This window comes from Microtus ochrogaster, unplaced genomic scaffold, assembly GCF_000317375.1.
Source record: "Microtus ochrogaster isolate Prairie Vole_2 unplaced genomic scaffold, MicOch1.0 UNK56, whole genome shotgun sequence".
NCBI lineage: Eukaryota > Metazoa > Chordata > Mammalia > Rodentia > Cricetidae > Microtus > Microtus ochrogaster.
In genome coordinates, this window is record NW_004949154.1 from 753265 (window position 1) to 776940 (window position 23676).

General features: G+C 54.5%; 2 protein-coding genes across 6 annotated transcripts in view; one reads left to right on the forward strand and one right to left on the reverse strand.

The window, feature by feature from the left end:
- The window catches only part of Syt7 (synaptotagmin 7), a 58734-nt gene extending 41465 nt beyond the window's left edge, over positions 1-17269 (forward strand). For all 5 annotated transcript variants that reach the window (XM_026777326.1, XM_026777327.1, XM_013354648.2 and 2 more), the window contains 6 exons: positions 3381-3516; positions 7003-7273; positions 8952-9121; positions 9504-9618; positions 10111-10310; positions 14020-17269. In XM_026777326.1, the coding sequence (XP_026633127.1) occupies positions 3381-3516; positions 7003-7273; positions 8952-9121; positions 9504-9618; positions 10111-10310; positions 14020-14124 (997 nt within the window). In that variant the 3' untranslated portion in view covers positions 14125-17269. The remainder of the gene's footprint in view (positions 1-3380; positions 3517-7002; positions 7274-8951; positions 9122-9503; positions 9619-10110; positions 10311-14019) is intronic.
- Positions 17270-20679: 3410 nt separating this feature from the next.
- Positions 20680-23008, reverse strand: Lrrc10b (leucine rich repeat containing 10B). The gene has a single exon (XM_005369633.2). The coding sequence runs from the start codon at positions 22775-22777 to the stop codon at positions 21899-21901; it is 879 nt and encodes a 292-aa protein (XP_005369690.1). The 5' UTR covers positions 22778-23008; the 3' UTR covers positions 20680-21898.
- Between the last annotated feature and the right edge of the window lie 668 nt (positions 23009-23676).

Below are 23676 nucleotides of genomic sequence, written 5' to 3' on the forward strand. Positions count from 1 at the left end.
CCTCCTCGCCACTCAGGTCTCCATATTTTAGTTACCCATCCCTTCTGATCATGACATCAGCTTGTCCTCTGCCTGCCTAGGAAAGGGGTGTGGAGGTGGAGGCCTGCCTTGGGCCCTCCCCACCACCTGGCCTCACTTTCCGAGTGGACACATGCCATCCCCACCTGTTCACGCCCTCCCATATTCAAAACTCATTTCTCACAGCTCTTGGGGTGTCTCCAAGTGGTGGGCAGCTTCGAGGGGCTGCAGACGCAAGTGATTCCTCCCTATCTGTGCCCCTCCCCCATAGCTCTGCAAAGGTGCGTCTGTCCGGGCCAGACTGTAGCACCTTAGGGACCCACCCATTTGACCTTGGGGCCTTGCAGCCACAGGCCAGCCCATCTGTCCCATCCTCTAAAGCATGCCCTCTCCACCCCAGCTGACCCCTTGACCAGGCGTCATGGCTGCTGTTGGAGGGATTCTCAGCCGCCTTGGTCTGTTAAGCAACAGGGTGCTGTGAGACAGAGCTCTGTGGGGAGAAGCCACTCCAGGGCGCAGGTAAAGAAAGTGGGTGTCCAACAGGCTGCAGGGGTTGCGAGAACAGTTTGCTTCCAACCCACCCAACAATTCTTGGTGCTCCAGAAGGCTCCCTTCCAGGATGCCCCAAGCCCTGGGCCTCAGCATATCCCTCAAGGTACTCTTGAGCGAAGGAGTGGGGTGGGGCTGGAGACCCTTGCTGTGTCTGTCCTACTCATGCTCCACGCCACCCACTGCGTGCTCAGCCATCCTTCCAGCATTTCATTCACCTTTGCTCCTTGGGATCCAAATGGTTTCCACCGTGGCCCCACCCCCACCCCGAGTGGGGGGCAGAGTGGACCAGGCCACCACCATTGCTCTCCTCCTCCGAAGCCACCATGTTTCTTCCGCCTCTGTGTGTCCCCCGCCTCCTCTCTGCCTCTCCTGTCGGCCGCCACGCTCCTCCTCCTAGTTCCCTTGTCCACCCAGCAGCCTCTTCACACGTCTGACTAACCTTTCTTAGCCTTTCCTCTTCTTCTCTGTCTTTCTATCTCCTTCCTCCATCTGCTCCTCACAGGGGTGTCCCTGGGCCAGTGACCAGCCCCTCGGCCTCTCCCTATGCCTCTCCCTGTGCCTATCTCTCTGTCCTGTGACCTCCGACAGCTTCAGGGGTGCTGACCATCTTTTCCCAGGCTGCTTTGCAGCTATGCTGACGCTGTGGTGTGGCCAAAATAACTCCGACTTTCTCATACCTTCAGCAGTCAATCTCACGCTCTCTCCTCTCCCGCTCTATTTTTAACCTGACTTTACCTCTCCAGCTATTTCAGTCTCCTTTTCCTCCCCGTGCCTGTCTGTGTGAGCACATGTCCATGTGTGTGTGTGTGTGGTTGTGGGGGGGGGAACCCCGTGTGTGCCTGCCACTCCGTGCACTGGTGTGTCCACACCTCTAGGGTGTCCAGGGAGAGGGCAGGCAGGTGGGCGGGCATGCGGTGCTGTTACAGAGCAAGGCTAGGGTCTCACGGCAGGTGGATACTGCACCTGATGACCCGCTGTCCCTGCCTTTCCTGCGTCTCTTTTGTTCCAATTCACACGCACACTTTCGCATGGCTGGGTCTCCCCTTTTGGGGATCTAAGTGTGCCTCCAGCTGTGTGTGTGTGTCACTACCGAGGCTCTGGCTGTCCTGCCCGTCACCCGTCTTCTCCCTGTTGCTCTAGGTGTCTGTTGGGCTTGTGTGAATTTTTATGTGTATGTACATGTGTCTGTGTATGCACGCCCTGCTGTTGGATCCTGGTGTCTTCCCCCCAGGGCCTGGCATATTCTGAGCATGTCTGTCTCTGCCTGCTGTGGCCGCCCGTGTACTCCAAGCTGGTCTGTGCCAGGGGATGTGGCTTGTATCCAGTCTGTGTGGCTCTGTGTTCTCAAAACTGTTTAATTTTAGCCTGCCCCAAGCCCTATGCCATTACTTCCTCACAGCCTGTCCCCACCTCTTCCTTCTCATGAGACATTCCAGCCTGGTCCCTGGGCAGGGTCTTAGTTGTCTTTTCCTAAGTGCCAGCTGAATGGAGCCTGGGCTCATCATCTGGCTGTTAAACCAGAGATCCCAGCCCCTGGACCAGCATGGCACTGGGTGTAGACATGGTTGCCGGCTAGGTGGTGGCCTGTCTTTCTCTGACTCAGGGTAAGAGTCTTATCAAATGTGCTGTGTGAGTGGGGAGCATGGTGGAGACAGGGGCACATGAGGTTATCACGTGCCTACACCAAAAACGGCTATTCAAGCAAAATGGGCGTAAATGGCTACTCAAGCTGAATGGGCGCTGTGTGTTTCTTTTGTGTCATGTTAGAAACGGAACCTAAGGTCCTGATCAGTGTTGGCTAAGCAAGCCCTTTACCATCCAGCTACACCTTCAGCCCGTAAAAGAGCTTGCATTAAATCAGATTTAAACTTTCATGCTCAGGACGGGAGCGATAGCTCAGTAAGTGAGAGACTTGCCGCACAAGCATGAGGACTGAGCCCCTAGAACCTATGTCGAAAGAAAAGCAGGGCATGGTGGGCCTGTAAGCCCTGTGCTGGGGGGGGGGGTGAAGTCAGGCAGGTTACTGGGGCTCCCTGGCTAGCCAGACTTTGCAAGCCACAGACCAATGAGAGACCTTGTATCTAAAACGAGACAGCAACTGAGGAATGACAGTCAAGGCTTCCACATACATGTGCATATTATACACATACGGACACACGCACAGCACTCCTTCACACTGACCACATGGCAAATGTATAGATTCCAAGCACGTGACTAGTACTGCATGAGACAGCAAAAGATCAGTTCTGTTACAGCAGACACTGCCAGACAGAGCCATGCAGACAGTGGTCCCAGCCTCACCTTGGCTACAGGGTGAAGAACACCTTGGCTCTGCCGAGGCTGAGCAAACACAGGTGGGGCTCTGCGAGAGAGGCTGTGGAGTGTTTGCAGAGGGCAATGACGTGGAGAGACACCTGGACAGGCCACCTGGCGCCTCCCCCTTTCCAGACTGGGTGGAACAGGCGTCTGCCAAGCAGGGGAGTTCAGAGAATAGCCATGTAAGCCAGAGCTCGGGGGGCTTGTGTGGGGGGGGAGGTTACAGGAAGAATGAAGGCTCCCCTAAACAGCCCCCACAGGGCAGCTCAACCAATCACCTGAGGCAGAGGCTCAGGAAGATGAGCCCTGAGCACAGGTCTTCAGGGAAACCAGACTTTCTGTGAACAGGGGTTCACTCCTGCTGGCTCACAGGAGGTGACAAGGGCTGAGTTCTCAGAGAAGATCCTGTGACCACCCAGGCCCATGGAGTCCAACCTAAACCAACCTGCAGGCCATGCTCATTGGAACTCTCCCCCCCCACCCCCAACCTTTAGGTTGCCTGCAGGAGGGAAGGCTGTGAACACAGCCCCAGTGCCTGGCCAGACACCTCACGATGAGTCTGACCGCAGAACGGAGCCCCGTTCCTCTGTCTCGGACCTCGTCAACTCCCTGACCAGCGAGATGCTCATGGTGAGAAGGGTTGGGGATGGGCTGGGAGGGGGGCAGAAGTAGGCAAGAGACTTAGATACTCAGTTCCAGCAGGATGGCTGTCACTGTAGGCTGACCAAATGAGGCCTGGTTTCTTTTCCCATCTCTTCCATGAAAATGCCTTTCTATGCCTCCGTTTCCTCATTTGTCTGCCTTTGATCCTTTTCTGAACTGAGGAAAAGACTAAGAAACCTACGCAGACAGGACGTTTACATCCTGGGAGGATAGGCTGTCCGGCAGTGATCTGAGGCAGGTGTCCCTTCCCTCCAATGGCATTCCCTTGCGGGGGAGACGGAAGACTGCCTTATAGCCCACCAGGGACCTCAGTTGCTCTTTGTTGCTGTCAGGCCTATGATCCCAGTCTAGGTTGTTTTCCAAAGCTGGGGCTGCGGTTCTCACGGCACCCCCTGGTGGTAACAATACATCACAGCTACCTGTACTTTCCAGAGAGCCGCCGGGTTAATCCCTAGAGGGAGGCCCATGGACAGGCACAGCAAGTTAGCAGACAAGAACCAGTTGAGATCTGGTGGACCAGAAGTTCCTCCAAGGCTTGGAGAGGGTTGTGGTGGGAATCCAGCACCCTGTCTTTCTACTGGACATACCAGGGCTCTTTGACTCCCTTCCTGTGAGGAAGGGTTCAAGCTCCCCCCTGCCCACCCAGACCCACAATTTCCTGCCAGTCTGACCTGTTTTCAAGTAGCAATATGCACACAGAGTCACACAGGTCACCTGGGTAAGGATTCTGGTTTCCAGGCATCAGGCCTGAGGTGGAGCCCGAGGCTGCGTTTCCCTTGGCCTGGCTCTTTGTGACTTCCTATCTCTAACTTTGTACAGACTGGTTGTCTTCTGCTCTATGCAGCCCGTTACCACAGACCACCCTGCCTGCTCTCACAGGCCCCTTAATTGGTGCTGTTTCCTGGTAGTCGGTTCCCAGAAGGGACAGCCCTTTCCCAGCCGGCTGGCTGGCCCCTTGCTGCCCTCAGGGAGAGGCTGGCAGACTCAAACAGCGGAAGGAAGTACAAGCCGGTGTCCCTCCCATACACTCCACAGATGCCTGGAGGTGGGAGGGCAATTGCCCAGCCCTCTGCCAGGGCGAGGTCACTGATGTTAACAATGACAGTAAAGATAAGCAGGACAGAATGCGTACTCACCCCGTGGTCTTCTCCAGACCCCAGGCTGCAGAAGCTGAGGACCAGGAGTCAGATACCTAGAGATGGACAGAACCATCCTCACTGGGGAACATGGGACTTGGCACAGGCTAGCTTGATGACTTTTAAGGGTTACTTCTGGGACAGAGGTTTGGGGCAGGGGAAGGGAAAATTAGGCAGCTTGGTTGCCATGGAAATGACTTGTTCACTAGGGCTCAGGACTAGGCCTTGAGAAATCTAAACAAGTGGGTACAAAAGCTCTGCCCCTTTCAAAAGTAAAGTCCACCCAGACAGTCCAGGCTCCCGCCAAGAGCGAAGGGGAAATGGTGGCCTAAGATGCCTCTATACGATGAGAGGGAGTTGGTGTTCGAGTAGTCTGGGCTGACTCTGCCTACTTGTGTCGTGTGCCTGGTCACGCTCCTGGGAGCCCTCAGTCTAAGTTCCATGATCCCCAACCTGCAGGTTCAGAAAGTGATGTTCAGGGGAAGGGAGGGCTGCTGTGGGCCGAGGGAAAAGCGTGGTAGAGGTCTCTGCATGGAAAGCCACATCCTGCGTGGGCCTGGGAGAAAGCCTGTGGGCAGCGAGATCAGTTGTGTGTGGGGGTGGGTAACAGGAGCATCAGCAGTGGGCCAGGCATGTAGCTCAGGTGGTAGTGTGCTCGCCTACCATGCACGAAGCACTGTTTGATGGTGGGGCGGCACATGTCCCAGAGGCAGGTGGATCAGAAGCTCAAGGCCATCTTTTCAACATAGAAATAGAGACCAGCCTGGCTTACGTGAACCTCAGGCTCACACAGACATAAAAAAATTAAAAATATAATTAAAAAAAAAAAGTTTGGTGCAATTCTTCCTCAGCCACTAGGTGGAACCAGAGGTCAGATTCAAACTATGGTCCAAGTTCAGGCAGGAGCCAGGCCCCCACCATTGCTGGCCAAGAACCTGGTTTCAAGTTCTAACGGGCCAGTCAATCAGGGGGCTTTGAGGTGAGTGGCCTAGTATCTCTGTGCTCCAAGTCAAACTTTGAACATACTAGTGCCTGCCTTAAGATATAGGATGGCACAAAAGATGCCAAGTGGGTGACATACAGCAGTAGGGTTGGCCTGCGGCAGGTGACTGGCCTCTGTGCAGTATTTGCTATTATCAGTGGGACTTGGACACTTCTCCTTGGTGCAGGAAGGCCTTTGCTCTCGGAGGCTGCAGGGAGGACCTTCCTATGACTTGGGGCCTGGGCATGCTTGGTAGAAAGAGCAGGGCATGACATCAGAGAGGGAGGGTCCTTACTGCTGTGTGAACTTGGACATGTGACTTGACCTCTTTGAGCCAGAGCCTCCTCATCAAGAGGCCGGTGACAGCCACCTGGTCCGGCAGTAAGAAGGTGATGTGTCTTCACCATGGTAGGTGCCTCTCTCTGCCTTATGTCACCTGTGATAGTCTGTGTTGAGAAGCTGGGGCTGTCACTCCAGGAAGCCTGAGGGGCCCAGGGATTTTCTGAGGGAGTGTGGGGAGAAGGCAAATGCCTACTGTTTTGTCACATCTGCAATTCCCTGGGGCCCTTTCTTGACTCCCATCTTGGTGAAAGAAGATGTGGACCAGGGAGCAAGCCCTGACTAGGCAGGTAGAACCTCAAGGCCTCCCATTATTCCTGTGAGCAGTAATCCGACTAAGAAATCCCAACTGCTTTCCTCACCCCTTTCCCAGTTAAGATGAAAATACGGCTCCCAGTCCCTCCTTGTGAGTATCTGCTACTGCCCATCCTCTATGCTGAGAAGTGGGGACTGGGAACAGGCATAGCCTGGAGGTACAACCTCGGTGCCCAGGGACCCCCAGCCTCGTTCAGTCAGACTCCCTGGGGACAGCCTGGCAAGTGTCTCGGCATCCCATCATCCTCCTGAACACTATCTTGTAAACTGCATCATCCATGGCCCCCAGAGAGCCTCCTGTGTAAGAGCTGGGATGCCTCCCATGAGTCCAGAGTGCTGAAATAGGAGGGGAGGGAGGCCAGGACAGCTCAGGGTGGCTCTTGGAACTGAGCAGACTTATGGCTTCAAGGGGAGGTGGGAATTTGGATCTCCTGCTCACAGCTATGGGGTCCAGGAGTCAGACTCATTCTGGCCCTGTTATCCACCCTCTTTATAGTTAAGTCCAGGCTCTCAGAGTCAGAACGTCCTTCATGGGCCATGACTGTGATGGACCACTATTGTATCCAGCCAAATTGTGACCAGAAGAAGTTGGCTTGTCCTGCTGTCATGGATCCTGTCCTGCTGCCCAGGAGCCTGGTGGAGACAGACTCCCCACCAACATGCCATCTTTTCCCCCTGCAGCTCTCCCCAGGCTCCGAGGAGGATGAGGCCCATGAGGGCTGCAGCCGAGAAAACCTGGGTCGCATCCAGTTTAGCGTTGGCTACAACTTCCAGGAGTCTACACTCACCGTGAAAGTCATGAAGGCCCAGGAGCTGCCAGCCAAGGATTTCAGTGGCACCAGTGACCCCTTTGTCAAGATCTACCTGCTACCTGACAAGAAGCACAAACTGGAGACCAAGGTGAAGCGGAAGAACCTGAACCCACACTGGAACGAGACCTTCCTCTTTGAAGGTGAGGCTCCCAGCATGCCTCTTGCCCGCCCCCCCCCACTAATCCCATCCCACACATGAGGCAAGAAACATGAACCAACCCATGCCTGGTACATGTGTACAAGCACACACAGACAGGTGTACACACATACATATAAGATGCATGCACACACTAATTCCATGCACACACAGGCCCGATTAACCCAATGCATTTTGTTTCTAGCTGAGATTAGTCCTAGGAGGTGAAAAATGTCAATATACAAGCCATAGACTGAGGAAGGAGACTGGTTCAGGCTAGAGTCCCAGCTTGTGGCATTCAGAGGTTTATTGCTCTGGAGCAACCATGTGAAGGGCCTTTATGCATCTAGTGGAAGTACCAGAACATTCGGGGACTTTCTCCTTCATCCTCATCTTCCTCTCCATCGGCCCCTTGCTCTAGGCTGTCTGAGCTCAAATCTCAGCTTTCTCATTTACTAGCTGTGTGGCATTAAGCAAGATCCTACCCAACCTTTGGTGTCTTCTGCTATAAAAGAGGTAATAATTATAATTAAACAAATTAGTAACTTTTCAAAGCACCTAGAGCAGACCCTGATATCCAGAAGGTGCTGATATGGCTTGTTGAAGATATGGTTTGTTGCTGGCCTTTGACTCCTTCCCACCATGGGAGACGAGCAAGATCTTGGAGCCATTCCCTCTGGCTCCAAGAGGCATTGAGCTGAATGTGCTGCTTGATCCCAAAACCACTCTTTATCTCTCATGGCTGAGGACACAGGGTGTGTAGTGACAGAACTGTCCACCCATCTGTGATACCAGGAAAGAGAACTAGATGTAAAAGTTGGGAATTGGCTGGAGTAGGTATGGTGGGGGCTTGTGGGTTAGGTCCTGATGCAGGCAGAGCCAGGATTTCAAGGGATCATGGGAAAGTCTGTAGGGATGGAGCCTGGGCACAGAGAAAAGAGTGGGTACCAGCTCACAGTGGGAAGTCACTGGGGCCACACTTTGAAAGGACTGGGCACCTTCTGGGTACACTGGAATGCTAAAAGGAGCAGGCTGTGGGATATTGTCTATTTTTAAAAAAAATCAATCTGGCCACAGTGTTGAGAATGAACCATGGGAAGAAGCTTGGGAGCAGGAAGGGCAGTTTGGACGTTCTTGTGGCTGCTGGGAAGAATTACTGGTAGTTTGAGTACCCAATATGGGATCTGTTTAGGGGGAGGAACAGATAGGTAGGCTTATGCCTAGGGAGGAAGTGAAGAAGAAAGCAGAGTCCCTGAAGCTGGTCTGTTCTCATGGGTACCTTTCTAGTTTCCCTGTCCCCAGTCTTTCTAGGTCAGGCAGAGCCACTTGCCCAGACTTGATCCAGAGAGCAAGGGAGCCACTGCCCAGACCAGCAATGGACATACAAGCAGTGAGCACATTAATGGCCGTGGGACTGTCATGTAAACCATCTCAGCCTGTTCCCCCATCTGTTGGGCCACACGAGACAAAGTTCTTTCTGGCACTTGAGAAAGTGCTACTGCAGTAAGCTACGGCCCCTTGGCCTAGGCTCTGACAGAGGACACAAGGCCTGCCTTCCTTCTCCCTCCCATTGCTCCCTTCCTTCCTTCCTCCCTCTCCCCACTCCTCCCTTCCCTTCATCCTAATTTCTTTTCTGGTTTCTGTAATAACCCTCCTCACCTTGCTTGTCTGCCCCTACCCAGGTTTTCCCTATGAGAAAGTGGTGCAGAGGGTCCTCTACCTCCAGGTCCTGGACTATGACCGTTTCAGCCGCAATGACCCCATTGGGGAGGTGTCCATCCCTCTCAACAAGGTGGACCTGACCCAGATGCAGACCTTCTGGAAGGATCTGAAGCCATGCAGCGATGGGAGTGTAAGGCGCCCTTCATTCCTCTAACTGGAGCGGTGTGGTCAGGGGTGGCAGAGGATGCCAGTAGGACTCAGAGTGGAGAACTGATGGCGGCCCCTGGAGAACTTGCTCCAGGAGCTGGGGCAAATTATCTGAGCTGTGCAGTGAGCCTAGGGCTCTGCTCATGGAACTGGGAGCCCTCCATAAGCACAGACCTGCTAGAGGAGAAATATGGCATAGCAGTGACAGGCAGAGGGACTGGCACTACCTGGGGCAGGGCAGAGGGACCTGCAGTTCTCCGACCACACCTTCCCTTCTAGTTCCTACACCTATCATCCCTGCAGGGAGATCAAAGGGAGCATCCCCCTCCCTGTGAACCAGCCTCACCCCTTCTGTTGCCCTACAGGGGAGCCGAGGGGAGCTGCTCTTGTCTCTCTGCTACAACCCCTCTGCCAACTCCATCATCGTGAACATCATCAAAGCTCGCAACCTCAAAGCCATGGACATCGGGGGCACATCAGGTGCTGAGCCTCATCACGACAGGGTGGGCAGGGGATGCGGAGGGCTTCCTGGAACATGAGAGTCACTTTGGATATGGAGGATATAAGTGTTTTGGGGCCCCAACCCTGGCCTCGACCAGTCCCAGCTCCTCTGACTAGACCTGTGAGAACTCTTTGGACACACTCGGGATCAGTTGTCATCTTGGCAACCAGGCCTCCCTGAATCAGGAAGAAAGGCAACATTGTGGTGGGGAGACCCCATTCTATCTCCAGTGCCACTTGGATGCGACCTTGGGCAGACTCAGTGGAGTGTTAGGGCAGTGTCCAGGGTCGTTTTACCTGCTGATTATCCCTAATCTCTCTCGTTCTTGCACTGGCCTGGCCTTGTCTCCCTCTTAGAAAGCATGTAGCCAGCTCCCGCTTAAGTTTCTGCACCTAGAAAGGCATGGAGATCCTTGAGTCCTCCTGACACACACACTCTGCCCCTCTGACCTTTCCTCTACCGCCCCCCAGACCCCTACGTGAAGGTGTGGCTGATGTATAAAGACAAGCGGGTAGAGAAAAAGAAGACGGTAACAAAGAAGAGGAATCTGAACCCCATCTTCAATGAGTCTTTCGCCTTCGACATCCCCACGGAGAAGCTGAGGGAGACCACCATCATTATCACTGTCATGGATAAAGACAAACTCAGCCGCAATGACGTCATTGGCAAGGTAGGACTGGATGGGATGCATAGCCAGGTGCACGAGGGTTTGTCCTTAAGAGGCAGCAGGGGCCAAGGATAAGCAGAGACCTGGATACCAGGAAAGAGCCAGTCAGACAGGGAAAGAAGAGATGGGAAAATGCCTTGAGTTCCCCAAAGGTTTTCTGGGTGGGCTCTTAGACTGGTTCTACCTTGCTCATGGGATGGGCTAGGTGGGGCTGTGGCAGAGCCCTAGCCAGAAACCAAAGACCTGACTTCAGCTCCTAGTAGGTTTGCACTCCAGTGTGGCCTGGAGTAAGTCCCTTGTCCTCTCTGAGCTTCTGTGTGTTTGTCTGTAAAATGCAGCAATGCCAGCTCTCCACAGCTCCCCAAAGGCAGGTAAGAGTTACCTGAGATAGATGGGGACTCTGGATGAAGGTGGCTCTTTTTTTCCCCCAAGACAAGGTTTCTCTGTGTAGTCCTGGAACTCACTCTGTAGACCAGGCTGGCCTCAAACTCACAGAGATCCGCCTGCCTCTGCCTCCCGAGTGCTGAGATTAAAGGTGTGCACCACCACCACCCAGCAAAAGTGACCTCTAAATGCATGTTGAGCAAGAAGCCAGACCCAGAGCTGATTTGAATTTTTCAGCAACACAGTTCTGCAACATAATCCCTCCAGTTTTCCACTTTGAAAGCATGTTTCTGTGTTTATGATTTAGTGTTGGGAGTGTGGGCACAAAAGTCTGCCTGGTTCTGTTTTTGTTGCTGTTCATTTGTTTGTTTTGTGGCCTTTGGCATGGAACCCAGTCATACACTGCCCCTGATCTATACCTATGGCCCTGAAACTCCCCCTTAGCAGCTGTCACCTCTTTGAGCCTCATTTTCTCTGTTCAACATGAGAGCAGGGAAAGTCCTAGCTACACGGTTTAGTGAGAGCATTTGATAAGGGCGTAGCGAGATGTTCAGCCTGGCACTTGGAGCACATGTATAGCTTCAGTTATAATAGAAGTCAGCTTGGAAATGTCCCTACCCATGGTACATGTGGTCACCTATTCAGTAACATAGGTTTACTTTCCTTTGTTTTGGTCATTTGTTTTGTTTTGAGACAGTTTCCCAATATATCTCTGGCAGATATGGAACTCACTGTGTAGACCAGGCTGGTCTTGAACTCAAGGACTTCACCTGTCTCTGCCTCCCTAGTGCGGGGATTAAAGCCTTGTGCCACCATGCTCAGGCTGGCCTCAGACTCATTATATTGCTGAGTTTCTGACCCTGCTTCTTCTACCTCCCAAACACTGGGATTATAGGCAAGTGCCGTGGTACCTGCTCTATGCAGTGCAGGGGATTGAATCCGGGGCTTCGTGTGTACTGGGCAAGAGCTGTACTGACCGAGCCCTGGCCAAGTCTCAGAAGTTTGCCCAGGAATAGTGTGGGGAACCAGTGGTCAGAGAAGAGGGAAGGAGGGAGTGGGAAACACAGGTCCCTGGGGATATGACTGTCTCGGCTACCTCTCCATGGCTGTGGAAAAGCACCATGACCAAGGGAACTTATGGTTAATGAAATATAAAATAATAACTTAGGCATTTAATTGGGGGTTGGATTACAGTTTCAGAGGCTGAATCCATGACCATCATGGCAGGGAGCATGGCAGCAGACAGGCATGGCACCAGTGCAGGAGCTGAGAGCTCACATCTGACCCATAAGGCAGAGAGAGCTAACTGGGAATGGAATAGACTTCTGATCCCACCCCAGTGACACACCTCCTCCAGCAAGGCCACACCTCCTCCAGCAAGGCCACACCTCCTCCAGCAAGGCCACACCTCCTCCAGCAAGGCCACACCTCCTAGTCCTCCCCAAACAGTTCTGCCAGCTAAGGACCAAACATTAAATAGAATGAGCCTATGGGGGCTATTCTCATTCAAACCCCACAATGGCCATGTTTGGAGAAGATTGGCCTGGCTTCTGCAGGGAGTGGGCCAATCTGGAGACATCCCACAGACGATGGAAGGGAGGACCCAGCTGTTGGGAAGAGAAAAGCATCTAGCCTTGGTAGGAAGAAAGCTGGCCCTGGGAGTATCACTCTGTTGACCTGTGGGTACAGGTACCACAGGTAGAATGTATGCTTAGTGCAGGGCCCGCTAAGTCTTCAGAGGCCCCTCTAGCCCCTAACATAGCCCAGTCTCGTAGAATTCGGTATTCCTTGGGGATTACTTTTAATTTAGCTCCTTTAATAGACCTACCTTTGGTGGGCCACACCAAGTCAAAAGTGGTTTTGTTCTTGCTTTGGCCTGGGCTAGTTTGGAAAGCCAAGGAAGGACGTTCTGAGTCACAGCCTCAGCTCAGCTCCTAGAGGCTGGGGTTCTGCCCTTGCTTCAGGCTCTGGTGTCATGCTAGGCTGAAGTCGCAAATGCAAGCAGGGGCCCAGGAGCTCTTGTCTGTAGTGGCCTTGTGGTGGTGGTGGTGGTGAGGGGGTAGTGAAGAGGAATCGTCTCTCTGAAGAGTAAGCCTCAGAGATGGGACTGACTGAGAACTGAGTCACATGAGGGCAGATGCATGCCATTTCCAGTGTCTATAAGGCAGGCCCTACTATCAACAAACTATACAGAGGGGCCTGAGGCTGGCAGGATATTCTGCCCCGTGCATTTTTGTTTAAGTGGTTTTATTGTTTGTTTTTTAACAGGGACTTACTTTGTAGCCCAGGCTGGCCTCAAACTCACTAAGTACCTCCAGGCTAGCCTCATACTCATAGTAATGCTCCTGCCTCAGTGTGAGGTTTTTAAGTATGAGACACTAAACCTGGTGAATAATTTTAAGTTGACAGAAAAGTAACAAAGACAACATGGAGTACCCATATCCCTCTCGCCCAGTGTCCTCAATTGCCAGCCCCTCACACTGCATCCGTCACAGCTTAAGGAGCTGATGAGGGACCTCGCTGTGACCCCTCCAGACTTCCTTTGCCTTTGGCCAGTTCTTCCACTAATGCCCCATCTCTGAGGATCCAGTACTAGCTAGCACATTGTACTCCATTGTCCAGGCCCCCTGCCCAGGTTCTTTGACCTGTGACAGTTTCTCACCTTCTAAGGTGTCATCTTGATGGCCTTTAAGGGCCCTGGCAGAGATCCTGCAGCACTATCGACTTTTCCCGTCAGTGTCCAGGCCGGGCTCAGCTGAACACACTTGTGTGTGTGTGTGGGGGGGGATTCTGGGTTAGCCATGCAATGTATGGAGTCCTGACATGAGCCTGAGCAGGATTGGTTGTCCAGATCCCTGAAGACCTGCCTTACGCTATTTTGAACATTTAAACTCCAGCTGAAGAAGTTAAGACTCTTAACTCTGTACCTTAGTTTCCCCATCTGAAAACTTGGGCTAATCACGTGGTCTCTCACACGTCAGGTTTGTAAAGATACATCAACCTCTGGATGTCAAGTCCCTAGGACAAAGCCTTGGGGTGGGTGGCAGCAGGAAATACCAGGAGATGGGAGAGAGAAACAATGTGCCCCCTCCTAGGGCAGGGAAGGTCACCCAAGCCAACTGCCTGTGTCCTGACCTTCACCGCAAAACAGGTTGCAATCTGATGTCAAAGGGCCAGGCATGCCCAGGCCCCTGAGGGGTAGCACAGGCAGGAAACTAGGTCAGGCTGGCAAGAAGAGAAAGGGGCAGCCTCTGCGGGACAGGCTGTTACTGTGGGACAGGGCCCAAGCCTCAGAGCCTGCCGTAATGGGTCCTCTCTTCCTCCCCAGATCTACCTGTCGTGGAAAAGCGGCCCAGGTGAAGTCAAGCACTGGAAGGACATGATCGCTCGCCCCCGGCAGCCTGTGGCGCAGTGGCACCAGCTGAAAGCCTGAGTGGAGCTGAAGGAGCCCCAAGGGCCAAGGCCTGGGTTCCCATCATGCCCCCACCTCTTTATGCACAATGCCCAGCCTGGACCCCTGCCATGGGTGAGGGGAGAACCCTGAAGGCTCAGCCAGGGAGGGGTACCGGAACTCTACTGGGCCCCATTTCTAGGAAGTACCAGCCCCACCTCCACGAGTCCAGCTTGGGGGTGGGAGCTCTGGGAGCCATTTCCCTGCTTTGCCTCTTTCTTTCCTGATTTGCTGATACTAAAGAAGTGGGGGAAAGCTCAAGAGCCAGAGAGGCCGCTCCCTCCAGAGGCCGCCAGGTGGGCGCAGCCCTCCGTTTTCTTTAAGGCAGTGCCTGGAGTGGAGAGAAGCCACCCCTTCCCTAGTCCCCCTTTTTGGGGCCCAAGAGAGGAAGGCCGAGGCGTTTGGCCACGGCCTGGTCTTCAGGCCCATCCCCAGCTTCAGGTGCCGGCTGGGCCCTGGATGCCGAGGATAGTATATAGCCTGTGCTCTGGGGTCCTGGAGACATGGGCGTGTGTATTTGTGTTGTGTCTACCGTGTGCGTGCGTGCGTGCGTGTGTGTGTGTGTGTGTGCACGCCCACACAGTGCACACATGTGCACGTGTAAGCTCGTGCGCACACGTGTGAAGGGGGTGCTCACTCCCTGTCCCCCGGGACCAGCAGTGCTGACTAGCTATGGAGAGTAGCGGAGTTCCGTGAGGAGAGGATGAGGTAGGGCTGGGTCAGGTAGAGGTTAATGCCGCAAGGACGCTAGAAGAGGAAGGCTATGGAAAGCTGCATAGGAGCCGTCAGGACCACTTTGCCTGTCTCTGTAGCCCCCGCCCCCATAATTCCCCAGTAGCAACTCCCCTGTAATGTCACTCCTTGGGTCTGGGCTCTTGCTTTGTAAGCACCTACTCATCCTGTGCATGGCATTCCACCAGGGCACCACTCCCACCCTTATCAGGCATCCCTAACCCCTTAGCCAGGGGCAGCCCACCTTCCCAGCCAAGTTGGCATCTGCCCCACACTCTCTGGCTTGGCTACAGTCCCGCAGCCCCACTCCTTACCCCAATACCGCCAATTCCTTTCATTGTCTGCTCTACCCCTAACCTCCAGGCTGACTTGACACATATCCCTCACCCTCCCTTATTCCCCACCGCCACCCCCAGAGCAGTAGCTCTTTCTGCCCTGCCCCCACCTTGCAAACAGAGGAAGCCGGGAACATTCGAGGAGTCTGAGGTTGCCATACCCAAAGAAGCCGCCGTCTCTCCTCGCATCCTCTGCTGAGGAAAACTGGCTTCCCCTAAGAAACAGCAGACTCCAGGATGTTCCCTCTTAAGTCCCACCATCCCTTTACGCTGTTTTAGAGAAGACCCACTGTGACAGAGCCTCAAAACCTGTTCAGACTGGAACCGGACATTCCCAGAACCTACCACCAGGTGGCACCAGACCACCACATCTGTGGTAACAGTTGGGGACCACAGTTCTACCCTGGCTGGCAAACCTGCCACCCCAGGGACAGAAGAGGCTCTGTCCTGGATCTACACACCTAGAGCACAGTGGAAGCATAGATATTTGGGCACATTTTCCTTTAGTGGGGTTCCCCTTACGCTCAGCTTCCTGCTCTTAGCAGTGAGGTCTTCTTTTTACCCATAGCAAAGTGTTCTTAAATTGAATTTCACACCCCGTCCCCTGGTACCTGGAGGAATCTCTTATGTTTTAGGTGAATCATTTGTAGGCTTAGGCTGAAGAATTCTATTGTGAAACAAATAGCTCCCCATTTTGCTTGTAAATCTAAATGTTTCTATACTGCGGCTTTTGCTTTAAGTGGGATCTGCCCCAGCGGCCTTGCCCAGCTGGGACCCCAGAAAGGGACCCCAGAGGCTGTGTGGAAATAGGGGAGGGGACTTTCAGGAGTCTGGAAGTGAGAGAGAAATTGCTGCTATCCTTTACTCCACCTGCCTCAGTTCCCTGAGCATTCCCACAGGACCATCTGAGGGGCCCAACCAACTTCCCGCCAACTGGAGTAAGAATGGCAGGGTTTATGGGAGACACGCTCTTGCATTTCTTAGCCAATCAGCTCAGAGAGCATCACCCACAGAGCTGGTTCCCCTGAGACCTACCTAGGGACGCTGGTGACCCAACCTGGAATTCCTCAGCCCCCACGTGTAGCTGGAGTGGGGGATACCGGCAAGAGGTCCCCAAAAGGTGCACTCAGCAGACTGGGTTTGCACAAGAGGCAGTGGCCGAGAAGGAGTCTGGGTATGGGACAGTTAGGGCAATTGGGGAGCAGGGGAAGGGGGGGAACCTGAGGGTGGGGAGGGCACCAGAGCTCTGCTACCACCCTCCTAGGGTCTTGGGCAAGTCACCCACACTCCCTGGGCCTCAGTTTCTCCATCTGTAAAATGATGGTAATAATACTTCACCTACCTCATGGGGGAGGTTGTGAGGCCACTATCACCTGACCCGGGGGATCGAGGCAGGAGGGCTCTGAAGGTGCTACCCAGAGCCAAGTTGTCCCTGACACCTGAAAGCAAGGCCCACCTGCCCATCCACCCTACCCCACAGAGCCTCGAGGGACCACCAGAGCCAATCTGTCTCTTCACTGTGTCCCAAGCCCCTTTATGAGTGTCACCTGACATCTTGTGGGCACCCTAGACTTAGCTGTTATGTCGTTTAGGTATCTTTTCTTGTGACCATCTTCTCCATGTAACTGCTATAACAAATTCCACCTGCCCCAGCACACCCCTCCACCTGCCCTCCAGCACCAGAGGCCAGGGAAGGGACAAAGGAAAACAGCCACAAAAAATAAAAATTAAAAAAAAAAAATTAAAAAGCCAAGGGGATTCCCAGCTCAGCTGGGCCCCCGGGGTGGGAACTGGTGGCAACTGTTTGTATCGTGTTTGAGTCCTTGAGCGCAAATGTTTTATAAAAAATAAAACAAAAATCCACTATCACAAAAAAAGAAAAATTACAGCAAAGAGAAATGAAGAAAAAAAAAAGGGAAAAAGAACCATACAAAATTTTCCACCATATGCACCCTCTAAGCCAGCAAAATCTTCCTCTTTGCAAATCATATTTTTGTGGGAATGGGCCCTGCTTTTTGTGGCAAGGCCTGTTCTGATAAATAAAGAATCGTGAAAAAGTAGGGCCTTGGCTATTTCCTCTGTGGGTTCCAGCCCTCTCTTCCTCCAAGGGAAGCAGAAGCTGGGAGTGGGGAGAATGGGGAGCCTGGGGGTATCTCCATTCAGTTTGTCACCTCTGGGACTTGATTTTTCATTAGTGGCTTGGGCCTGCCTGAGCTTCCAGCCCACCCTCAGATCTAGACTGTCATCTCCACACTCAACAGGGAGCATTGCATGTCCTAGGTGAGGCCTAAGTCATGCTTAGATGTAGTCAGCTCTCCTATAGATCTACAGGGCCTCTTTTGGAGCTCACCTAGCTGGGCACACACTTTCTCTCTTCCCAGAGGACCCTTAACACCATCCCAGGTAGGCAGAAAAAGCAATGGTGGGACCCCAACTACCACCTCACCGTCACCTGCTCAGCTGCTATGACTTGGGGACAATGTCTCCTTCCAGGTTGGGGGGGGGGGGCGGGGAGGAAACATAGGCTGAGATCTAGGTTGGCCTGCTGGACCTGTGGCCTTTCTCTGACCTGTTGTCTAGGCTGATTCTCTATGGTTGGAAGAAAACCTCTCCAATCTAAAAAGCCCCATTGGCAAGTTCCAAGGTGAGGGCCTGTGAGATTGGACTCCAGTGCCCTTTTGTCTGTGGTTCTGGCAAGCCATGTCTTTTGCTGGGCCCTCGGTGTCTGCTATTCACAAAGAAGCAATAATTTCCTAGCCACTCCCTGCTTAGTCCAGGGCAGCTGGCCTGCCAGTTCTCAGGGTACTGCAGAAGGAAAACTGTATCTGCTTCAGATAGACACTAAGGGAAGCCCGTATCTCCATGGGCCCTGCCCCACTCTGGAGTGAAAAGGGGCACAGACCCTTTGTTCTCCCATATCGGGGCTAGCAGCTGCCTCCTCTGTCTGTACTACCCCCATTCTGAAGCTTTCCCACCCTTGCCTTTCTGCCCTGTCAACTTCCTACACTATGTTTCAAACATCCCTTTTAAAAGGTGTGTGTGTGCTGCTGGGACAGTGCTTGCCTGATGTGCAAAGGCATACGAAAGGGGATGAAAAGCAGAGGTTTTTGGCTTCTATTCCAGGGGTTGAAGGGAGTCCTGGGGTCAGGTAAGTAGCTTCAGGGGCACCCTAAACCAGCCTGGGTTTGGGTTAGCTTTTCTTTGGGAAAGTAAATCCAGGAAACAACTTTAGCAGAGGCGGTTCAGCAAGCAGAGGTGTCAGATCCTAGCCGCCGGCACAGGGCCTCTGAACTTCTCCGGCTCGCCTGCTCTGCCTGCTCTGAGCTACCCATTCATCCCTTCATGTGCCTGAGACCACTTTTCTCCTGCAAGTCCCTCCCAGATACACTGCTTCCAAAGGTCTCACTGGCCTCTCTGAATTCTGGGCTCTCCTCTCCCTCTCTGAGAAAGACAGCCCAAAGGACAATCTGAACATGCTTGACGCCCTATCCTGAGCCACCCCCATCTGTTTCTTGTGAAGTCATCCACTCCCCGTGTCTGAGTCCTGTGTATGTGTCTGTATGTGCACATGTGTGCGAGTGTGGTGTCTCTTAGATTGTGAGCCCTTGGGCAGCGTTCCCTGTCTGAATTCACGTCCTGTGAGGCACGCCTGGCTGTGGTAATAAATGTCCATCTTCAGAGTCACAGTGCCCCGATGTCTTGAGGAAGCTTTGGGAAAGATGTCAAAGAAAGCCAGTGTGGCTGCATGGAAGGAGGGGAAGGGCTTTCGGGGAGGGTCTCCAGTTCCCAGTCATCCCATGTCCCCCCTTTACCAATCTCTTGCAGGAACAGTAACAAAGCTAGGAAAGAACTCTGCTAAGATCCCAGTATCTGCTACCCTGTCTGCCAGTCAAGAGGTCAGCTGGTCCGCAGGCTTGGGAACCAGTCTGGAGACTTGAGGGTCAGAGGAGAGGAGACAGGCTATAATTCTCCTCCATCTCGCTTGCCAACTTGCCTGCCAGCCAAGGATGGGGTGCTCTCTCATAGCCTTAACTGAGCACTGGGTAGCGGAGTCCACAAATAGGCCAATGGACGGGTCACAAACTCCTCAGCTTGTTTCTTGCCCTGTCGCCTCCTCTGCCCTACTCTCGTGTTCCTTTGGCCTCCCCTCCTGCACTCTTGGCCTCTGTCCCGACCTGACACACACCCAACTCCTTAGAGCCTCCATGTTCCCTCCCGATGTGTCCCACCTTTAACTGCCCTGAGACTGTGGGGACCACAGATGAGGCTGTAAATGTCACACGTCTCTTCCTTCTTCCCAGGGGCCAAGTAAGGGTGGCGATGATGTTGGGACCCCTCACACAGTGCTTTCTCCACCACCAAGGGAAGTAGTATCCGGGGAACTACTTCAACAGACCTTCCTTCCCCAGGTGCCCTCATTTCCTCAGAGAGCTTCCTAACAGTGCTGGCAGACATCCGCAGGAACTCTAACCAAACTTTCCAGAAGACACGGAATGTGCTTCCATCAGCTTCCGTAGCTCCCACTTGGTCGGTAAACAGCTATAGATAAGGATGCCAAGCTGGACAAAGGAAAAAATGGAGCGGGAGAGGGATCTGAATGCCTCAGGATGGCCCAGGGGAATCCATTGTAGGGCACTCTCCAGACCATCTGGCCTCAGGTGAGCCAGGGAAGGGGAGCAGAAACATCAGAAAGGAAGGAAACCTTGACCTGGAGTTCCACACAAAGGGATGGTGGTTAAACGACGTGCAGAGTCTTAGGTTGGAGAATCGGACAGATGGAGAAACTGAGGCTCGGGGGACTAAGATCAAGACTTAATCAGGATCACTCAACCAACAGCTGAACTAGGAGGGGGCCAGACCTGGTCCACAGGGGTTTCCCTGTACCGGACAAGTTCTGGTTCAGGGGGTCAGTCCCTGATGGGCTGGAGTGCTTGCCAAACCCATCTGTTAACCTCACCTCCCAAATCCTTACTGCTAAGTCACCAGACCCCAAGAAGGCCCAGGGCCTTGATAGCATCTCAACAAAGACAAAGCCTACAGTTGGGTCCCGCACTCTTACCCTTTGTAAAAGAGGCAGCTTCCAAACTCCCCACCTTCTCCCCCTTTCTATCCACAGTCTTAGCTCACTCCAGATCCACGCCCAGCCTCCTCCTTACCCAGAGCCCAGCTACTGGACTGAGCCTGACCGTTTGGCCTCATATGACATCAGCCCTCATTGCCATGGTGATAGAGGCCAAAACTGAGGGAACTTAGGCTGAGAAAGGCAAAGGAGAAGGGAGCAAGCACAGTCACAGAGCGAGTGGGAGGGGCCAGTATTGGTGCGATTCCAGCTGGTGGGAGAACCAGAACCAGAACCTGAGAACTAAGCTGCAGATGACCCCCACGGCACAACCTAGGGTAGGGTTGTGAGCCAGAATGGGGAAGGCGACACCCAAAGATGCCAGGAGACCAGCTTCAGGGAGCCAACACCATTTCTTTCTGCAGCCCGCACTTGTTCCCCAGACAGGAAGGACACAACAGTTGGCCAGGGTCATTCTGACACAGAGTCGGGGCACAAGGGTGGGGGAGGTGCACCCACAGCAGTGGAACTTGGTGCTCCCAGACTTATAAATAAATAGACATGTGGGAAACGCACATTCTTTCTCCAAGAAATATAATTTATGTTTGCAATCAGGTTTTTTTTTTTTCTTCCTAAAGAAAACACTACCTTCTGGGGCTCCAGCCCCTGACAGTGTCCCTGAGTGTCCTCTGGCCCCTTCCTCCTGTTATTGCTTGGATCTGACCCTGGGAATTGCAAAGCCTGTCTCCTCACCCCCTCGGAGGCTGTCCCTGGTGACGGAGTAGAGGCACATAGTGCCTGTCCAGTGCCCCATGCTGTGCCAGCCACCCTGGCTGTGCCCATGTAAGGAAATGGAGAGTGGGAGCAGCCTCCTAGAGAGCAGAGCCCTCTCTTCGGGGTAGGAGCCCTAGAGGCACAGTGGCTTCTTTTCAAACCTGGCATCTGAGGGCACAGATTGTACGAGAGGGAAGATCTCTTTGCCCAGCAATCTCTCAGCACATGATGGGAGAAGAGATCAGAAGCAAAGGTGGAGTGGAGACCCTGTCTTCTGTGCTCCGTACAGATATCGGGGACCTGGTGGAGAGCCGAGGGAAGCTAAGGTGTGTCCTGCTTCTGTCCTGGACAGTCCCTATGTCCTATCTCTGGCCAGAACCTCCCCCCTCACACACACACACACACACACACACACACACACACACACACACACACACGGCAAGTTTTGCCTCCATACAATTCACCACAGAGGTAATGACTCCAGCAACAGCTAGAGTAGGCCTAGGCGATCCGAACCCCAGATGAAAGTGATAGGCACCCTGGGCATCCAGTGTCAGAGTGGGGATGACTCTGTGGATAGTGGTGACCTGGTTCCAGGTGAGAACCCGCTCATCTGTTGTACCATCAGTGACTCTATCCCAGACTTCTTGGTCTGAAAATTGCCCAGAGGTCCGCCCGGGGTCTTTCTTACTACCCAGAAGTCTCTGAAGATAGCCTAAGGCCTTTGCCAGGTAGCTCACTCAGTGCCACTCCTTCACTGCCCCAAGAGGCCCAGCGGCACCCTATATCCAGACAGCCACGGCTTCCTAGAGCCCCTCCTGCCAGAGTGGCCAAGCCCATCACTCAAGGCAGAGGTTCAGGTGCCCAATCCTGGAGGGGCTTCCAAGGCTCGGAGATTGTCCCTGGCGGGCCCCAGGGCCCTGGGTCCTGCGCCTCCTATGAGCAGGTCTTCTTCCTCCTCATCCTCAAAGGCCCGGACTGGCCGCCGGGGTGGCGGCCGCGGAATGGGCTCGTCTCGCTCAGCCATGCGCTCGACGGCGCCCTCGCCAACTAAGAAGACGGTGTCTGCCACACGCGGGGGTCCAGTGACCGGGTTGTGGTCGTAGGAGAAAACTCGCAGTGCACGCAGTGGGTGCAGGTCTGGGAAGCCTCCCAGGCGGTTGCGGTCGAGGTCCAGGATGTGCAGCCGGCCCATGCGCAGCAGCGCGGGCGGGAACTCTTCGAAGCGGTTGCCGTAGAGCCAGAGGCCACGCAAGCCCGTCATGAGCGGCAGCTCCGCGGGCAGCGCGCGCAGCCGGTTGTCACCCATCTGCAGCGATTGCAGCGCCACCAGGCGCAGCAGCGGCCGCGGGAAGCGCCGCAGGAAGTTGCCTTCGATCCACAGGCAGCGCAGGCTCTGCAGCTGCGCAAAGTCGGGTGGCAGCGCCAGCAGCCGATTGCCTCCCAGGTAGAGACGCGTGAGGCGCGGCAGGCGACAGAGGCCGTCGGGCAGGCGCTCCAGCTTGTTGAAGTCGAGCGCCAGGATGCGCAACTCGCGCAGTTCCTCGATCTCCTCGGGCAGCTCGCGCAGCCCCGTACCGCTCACATACAGCTTCTGCAAGCGGCTCAACGCGCACACGGCGCTAGGCAGCCGCCGCAGCCGCCGCCCGCTCAGCTCCAGCTGCTGCTCGCCGCTGCGCAGCTGCTCCTCGGCGTCCGACGGCAGCTCGTCCGGCGTGGATTCCGCGATACCCATGGTCACGGGCCCCAGCCCGGGCCGCCGCTGCCACCACCCGGCATCGCCCCACCCCGGCCGCCCCGACGGGGCCTGGGCTGCTCCGGCCTCGGGGGCCCCCCGCCCCGGCCTGCCTGTGTGCCGGGAGGGGGGCCGTGCCGGGAGGAGGCGCCCACCTGGGCCCCGCCGCCCGGCACCGCGTTCGGCCGCCCGCCTTCTGGCCTCCCCCGCTGCCTCCGCCGGAGGCCGACTGGCTAGAGTTCGAGCTGACTCGCAGCTTAGCGACCCGTCGCCTTGGCAACCCCCGACGCGCGTGCGGCTGCCAATGAGGCAGAGAGTGGGCGGGGTGGGGCGTGGCCAAGGCGGCCCGCGGGAATGGGGTCCTGAAACTGAAGCGGATCCCCGGCTAGTTAGCCCCGCCGGGAGCTAGCCGAGCCAAAGGCAGTCGCTGAGCGCAAACTTAGCACACAACCAGTTAGCGCTGAACCCCGACGTCCGACGCTGTCTACACCTGCCTCAGCGTGCCACTTGATATAGTGTGTGTGCCTCAAGGCGAGTGGACCCAGGAGGAAGAAACCTGGGACTGAAGAAATTGAAGAGGGACACTGGAGGAGGACCGGAAGGCGAGGTCATTTGCTTTTTGGTTCACATCCAGCGGCATGTGACCAGTCGTTCAGTAAGTGGGGCGGAGGGGGGGTCACTTCAAGACTATCTTGGACTAACTACGAACAATGCTATGTTCTGGCCTTTTTTAGATCTGAGGATTTGCCGGACTATGTCTGACTCCGCCCTCGCCGGGTTTCGCCCATTGCTGGTGCTCTCACACTCCAAACCCGCAGCTGCTATCCACCAGGCCCGCCCGAGGATACCCAAGGTCTGCGTGTGACTGTGGTGGGCGGAGGACTGGAACAACCACCTTT

Coding starts and splice junctions, on each gene's coding strand:
- Lrrc10b (XM_005369633.2), bottom strand. CDS start 22,777: ATGGGTATCGCGGAATCCACGCCGGACGAGCTGCCGTCGGACGCCGAG.